General features: G+C 34.8%; 1 protein-coding gene across 3 annotated transcripts in view; it reads right to left on the bottom strand.

The window, feature by feature from the left end:
- The window catches only part of FMN2 (formin 2), a 169,886-nt gene that overhangs the window by 58,775 nt on the left and 105,111 nt on the right, over window positions 1-6,000 (bottom strand). For all 3 annotated transcript variants that reach the window (XM_057363968.1, XM_057363967.1, XM_057363969.1), the window contains 3 exons: window positions 3,006-3,097; window positions 2,744-2,873; window positions 1,681-1,827 (listed from right to left, as the gene is read on the bottom strand). In XM_057363968.1, coding sequence (XP_057219951.1) covers window positions 1,681-1,827; window positions 2,744-2,873; window positions 3,006-3,097 — 369 coding nt within the window. The remainder of the gene's footprint in view (window positions 1-1,680; window positions 1,828-2,743; window positions 2,874-3,005; window positions 3,098-6,000) is intronic.

Raw genomic sequence — 6,000 nt, 5'->3', positions numbered from 1 at the left:
CCAACAAAACACACCAAAAAACACCCAAACCAAAACCAAACCACATCTTGAAGTTCCATTTAATCATTAAATGAAATGAAGAAAGATATAACACAATGTAACAAACTCCTGATTTTTTAATTTTACCTGATTGCAAACCAAAGCCTTACATCCTGAAATTTGCCATGAAGAAAAAGAGAAACTGTTTCTGGTTTCAGGTATGCAAGTTCATTTACAACACTATAACTATACATAAAGCAAATATAATAAAGCAAAGAAAGTTTTTTTCCAAAGTGAAATTTTGGGGGGTAATGAAGGGGAGGAGATTTGAGGGAACTTTTTCATTGTTTCCCCTCTGTAATCTCTTTAATGAAATTGTTTACCAGAAAATCTTCCATTTAAAGAAGATTGCTGACAGAATTAAATTTTCAGATATTTTCAGAAAAGTATTTTGTAAATATTCCTGATTGATCCATAGCAAATAAACTGAAAATGTATCTTGCAATTGCAAGGTTAATAGTCATAATATTTCCAGCAAATTACATACTAAAGTCTTGAGTTACCAAATCAAATTCAGTGTGCCTAAATTTTCTACCAAGCAAAGTTCTAAAACTGGTCATATATTGTATCCAGAGTCAATTTGAAGGCCCAGTTGGAAGAAACTACCCCAAACATGTACTGAAATGTCATTCACATCAACACTCCCTTGGTTTATGAAAGAAGTCATCATGCAAGAATGAAGTTCCTTCACCTGTTTAAAAAGGCAAATGGCTGGCGTGGTCTCTCGACCTAAGTTTAGCAGTCTGCTCATATGACCTAATTCAGCAGCTAAAAAACATATATTTAGTGAGGGACCAAGTAAAGGAACAAGCTCTGCTTTTCTGGCCATTTGCAGAATTGAAAATTTGACAGTGACTCCCCAGTTAGATGCAGGGACCAGTTTTAAAGTCTCAAGAATTATTGCTATAATCTGTCACATTCAGACAAGACTTTTCATTATAGCCATGGAAACTCTATGATTATTGCTTCCTGGTCAATAAAAGTAGATATTTGAATGCAAACCCAAACTGATTAATCAAAGCCAAAGAGCACTGGTAACACACAAATTCCAGTTTAACACTGAGCAAAAAAATCACTACTTATGATTCTCTTTACTGAGATGACTACACTACACAAATCTTGAATCAAGAAGTCCTTTATTCAGATGGTTCCATGGTCCAATGTTAAACACGAACTCTGTAATCATGGTGTGCATAAAAAATGAATTCTGGGTTGTCCCAATGCTCTGGATGTCTATTCAATCATTTCCAAGGGTGACTTTTTTTCCCTCACAAAGATTTTGAACCAGCATGGAACACTTTCAGTTCTGTAAAAAACTTTTAAGAGTAAGATCATAGTATTGCTTTTATTTAAAGGAAAAGCTGGAACTATGAAGCGTACTGAAAGTCAAATGTCCGTCAGACGAGGAACTAAAACATAATTTTGGGTATTTTTTTTTTTGCACAGTAGTTAAAAAAGATGGTTCATTGTCATATTTCTACAGAAATACATCCAACTCTAGAACCGTGATCAGATAAGCAGGGTAACAAAAGAATTCCCTTCCCTATGCCTTTATAAGCTTCACGCCATTAACTCAGAAACAAAGTAATTTTCTGAGGATTTAACCATCTCAGGCCTTCAGGAAGTCTCAAATCAACTTACACTGCTCTTGACATCTTTCAGTTTTGGCAGGATATCTAGTCCAAACCCATCAGCCTGTCCTCGTGTCCTGTTTCCACCATTCATGTAATTTCCAAAGGCAAGAACCAAACCGAGAACCCGCATAACTCCTGACTCATTTTTCAATGTCTAAAAAACAGAGAAAGAAAAAAATATCTGTTCAAAGTATTAGTAATATTTATGGTAAATGAGCACATTTGTTGATACTGTGTTTAGAAACAATACTTATTTAAAGAGTCAGCTAAAGGGAGTTAACATCCTATTGCAACATGTAGAAGTAGAACAATACTAATATGTAATTTCTTATGAATGGAGAATGTTATCTCCAAAATAGGTACTTAAAAAAACAAAAATAGAAAGTCTATGCAGTTTTACTAGAGATGACCTGTTGAGAAAAACAAAATAGTAATCCTTAACTGTTGCTGACATTCTGAATGGTATATTTAATTTCAGAGAAAATTCATCAAGTAATAAACCGTTCAGATGGAATAATTAGAACATTTAATCAATCAAATAAAAAGTATTACATAATAAACCATAAAATAGAATTGAAAGAATTTAAAGCTATTAAAATACCATTGAAACCTGCATTTTAAAGCCATGTATTTGTTTTGCATTGGACTGCAAAATTCCAGTAATACCTTGACTGGATACAACATTGTTATCTCTAGCTGATTCTAAATATCAGAGATACTACTAAGTTGCACATCTCTCAAACAAGGTTGGCTGCACTGACATTCCTTTCAAAAGGAGTGATATGGTGACTAGGAAGATGGAAAATTTTGCTTTAACAAAAAAGAGAAGGTGCACTGTTTTCCAGAGACTGATACACACTGAAGGCAAAAACACTATATAATTCGGTACCAAAAGCTAATCTTAAAGTTCACTTTGATGTTGAAGAACAATCATAAAATGTTCTATTCTGCTATCCTTCAGTTTTCAAATAAGGGAAAGTAAACAAGGTAAAAATTTTTGAAATATGAGTAAAGCTTAAGAAGATTAAATATCAGATATTTAGATCTTTTTTTCACAGAGAACAACCCACCTCACACAGTTTCTGTAACAATTCAAGTTTGCGACGGATTGAACCAATGCTTTCTGAAAATGTTGATTGGAACAGGATGCAAAACACGCGTTCTGAAAAGTTGGGAATCAGTGAGAGCTCATAGAGGAACCTGTAGAAGTGATTAAAGAAATTTGAGTCACTGTCAGTAGGTGCAGGCTTGGGGGTTTTTTTAGTACATATTTTACTACAGCAGATTAAGTTTTCTGAAGCAAGCAAAACTGCTCTGTATGTATGTTCTTACTGTTCTGGTTTATCCAAACACTTGGCATTTTCTTTATCCTTGGATGCCTTGCTATGCTTTTCTATTTTTTCCAGTTCATCTGATTGTGCTCTCTGAAATAAAGGAAAAAAAAAATATGAAAAATTTTTGTGACGAGTCAAACAACACAGATAAATATGCCCTTATAACAAATCAAATCCATAGACATTTCTTTCTAACATCTGCTTATGGCATAACCATAACAGTCCACAGAGTGATGTTAAGTATAAATAGATCTGAGGGAGAATAGAATGTCTTCCAAATAATAYTATTGACTGCTAGTAGTCTGCAAAATATTTACACATTCAATAATGCACTGAGACAATAATCTTCATCCCTAATTCTTTTGCTCATTTATGGAGTCCTTGAATTGAAGCAGTCAAGAGGAGAGTTGTATTTCTCTTCACAAATTTGCTGGGTTACATTTGAATGTGATCTGATCCTTATGTATGTATTTAAATAATAAATTTTTAAAAAGAAATTAAAATAATTTTGTATTGTTTATTGCAACTTAAGTTTTATTTGGGATTTGGGAAACACTATGGTACAAAACCATATTACATCTATAATGGAACTATTATACATATAATACATGAGAACTACTGCATAATTCGGAGTAAATTATTTTATTTTTATCTTAATAAGCCAAAAAAAATTACATATAAAACTCCTATTTTCTTGAAGAACCCTGTGGCACACTGGGAAGTCTATTTTTCAATATTCCAATCAATAGAAACTGAGCCTCACTTTTTTTCTGTGCTCCGAGCTATGGTAATTTTTTTTTTTCCAAACTGTAGTACTGGAAAATGGAATGGCATGGAAAGGAATAAAAGTGAAATGTAAATTTCTCTATCTGACCTTCTTTTGGCAATCACAGCAGCTTTCAAAAGAGATTCAAATTTTTTTTTTTTTAACTCTGCCCAAGAGTTAAAAAAAAAATAATACTTCCATTCACTTAAGAAAGCATTACACACATTTTTTAACTTTCTCCAGCACATTGCTTGAAGACAACAGTGGAAAAGTAAATTCTAATCATTTAGATAATGTCAGAGCATAAGATATGCTGCATCTGCATTCTCTCTTGAATGCTTTTGCAGAGTTAGCAGGAGAGGGATAGAGCTGTTTCAAATCACAGTGCCTGCTCCATCAGCAGCCTGAAGCCAGAAAGTTGGGTTTGGACACTTTTTCTGAGATTGTTGAACATCTTCCCATGTGAAAAGGGAGAAAATACTGATGCAAAATAAAAAGATGAAGAGACTGAAGAGTCATTTAGTAAAAGCCCTACAGAATTTCTCTTTTTACTTCAAGAAGTCCGGAAATGACAAAGTCACCTGCCTTATGAATGTCACGTATCCTAATATTTAGCCAGTGCTTCTGTGGATGTTCTTCAAAGGTCATTTCTAAAGTTACTTGATCTTATAAATCAAAAATTGAAACAGATTCGAAATATTGCAAAGGGTTTTTTTAAGCGATAAAATTTGTTGTTGACACTAACAAAGTATAATGGTGGTAGCACCTGTACCCAAGATTAATAGAATAGCTGAGGTTTGTAGGGATCCCTGGAGGCTGTCTAAGTGAACACTCTGCCACAAAGCAGAGGCAGCTAGAGAAACTTGCTCAGTATCATGTCCAGCCAGCTTTTGAATATCCCTGAGGATGAAGACCTGACAACTTCTCTAGGCAGCCTGTTCCAATGTTTGGATATGCTTGCAGTTTGAAAAAAAAAAAAAAAAATCTATTTAAATGGAATTTCCAGTGTTTCAAATTCAGGAGGCCCTCTATGTCCTGTCCTTATCTTGGGAATCCCTTAGTTGTACATACTGATAAGACTACTCTGTGCTTTCTCTTTTCCAGACTGAGCAACTCTAGCTGTCTCTCAGCCTCTCCTTGTATAACTCCTCTCCAAGTCTTTAACTATCATCTTTGCTCTTCACTAGACTGGCTCTGATATGTCACTGTCTCACACTGGAGAAGCCACACCTGCATACACAGCATCCTAAATATGGTCCCACTAGTGCTGGACAGGTCACTTCTCACGACCTGATTGGCTCTTCCTTTATCTGCTTGTGCATCATGCCAATATGCTGACAAGATGTTAACAAGAGCTAAGCTGAGGCTAATTTACAAGTTTTTAATTTTAGAATACTGGCAGTGGCCCATTCATAACACTTAGCATCCTGAATTCCCTACCTCTGTTCCACTTCAGTGTGAGGAAAGAAACTTGGGGATTCATCCTCCAAAGGCATTTTTCTATATAAAGTCAAGGCAGGCATAGGACCTGTGAATATAATTACTGCAGTAATTGTTTCTTATGTAATGCTATCCTGAGAAGAAGAATGTTTCCAAGATGCTAGGATCAGAAACTTTAATGCAATTTTAATCCAATTTTAGAATGCTAATCCAGAGACAAAGTTAGAACCAGAAAAGATACAACTAACTGCAGAAGTATTTACTTAAATATTTCATGTGCTATTGAGGAGAAGGCTTGGGTTTTGTTTTGTGTTAAAAAAGCAGATGTAAATGGGACATGTCCACCCTTAATCTAGAACACTCTTACCCAAGAGAGTGATACTTAAGGATTTTAGCTTCTATACTTGTCATGCATCTGTAATCCTGTAATTCTTTAGTGTATAACTCTAGATTCCATATACATTGCTATGATACTGTTCTCCCAGTTTTAGATGAAACAATTCCTCTCTAGGCCTGAAACTCAAAGACACCTTATTTTCTCAGGCCTCAAGATATGTAAACAATAGCGAATTGTGGGGAGCAAACTTAGAGTAAATGACTTCATTACCCAAAGCTATAATTGGAGGATTAACCCCTGAGATGCAAATGGCCATAACTTATAAAGCATGAAAAACCCACAACTGACTGTCCATTTTGGGTAGTCCCTGGGTGAGCTGTGATTGCCCTAAATGTACCTGAAGGCCCTTCAATAAATATAACTGCCTTTTATTTTCTTACTTTTGTCTAG

The sequence above is a fragment of the Malurus melanocephalus genome, unplaced genomic scaffold, assembly GCF_030028575.1.
Source record: "Malurus melanocephalus ecotype Western Australia unplaced genomic scaffold, MMel_1.1 scaffold_33, whole genome shotgun sequence".
Classification (NCBI taxonomy): Eukaryota; Metazoa; Chordata; class Aves; order Passeriformes; family Maluridae; genus Malurus; species Malurus melanocephalus.
This window is presented reverse-complemented; position numbering and strand designations above follow the sequence as displayed.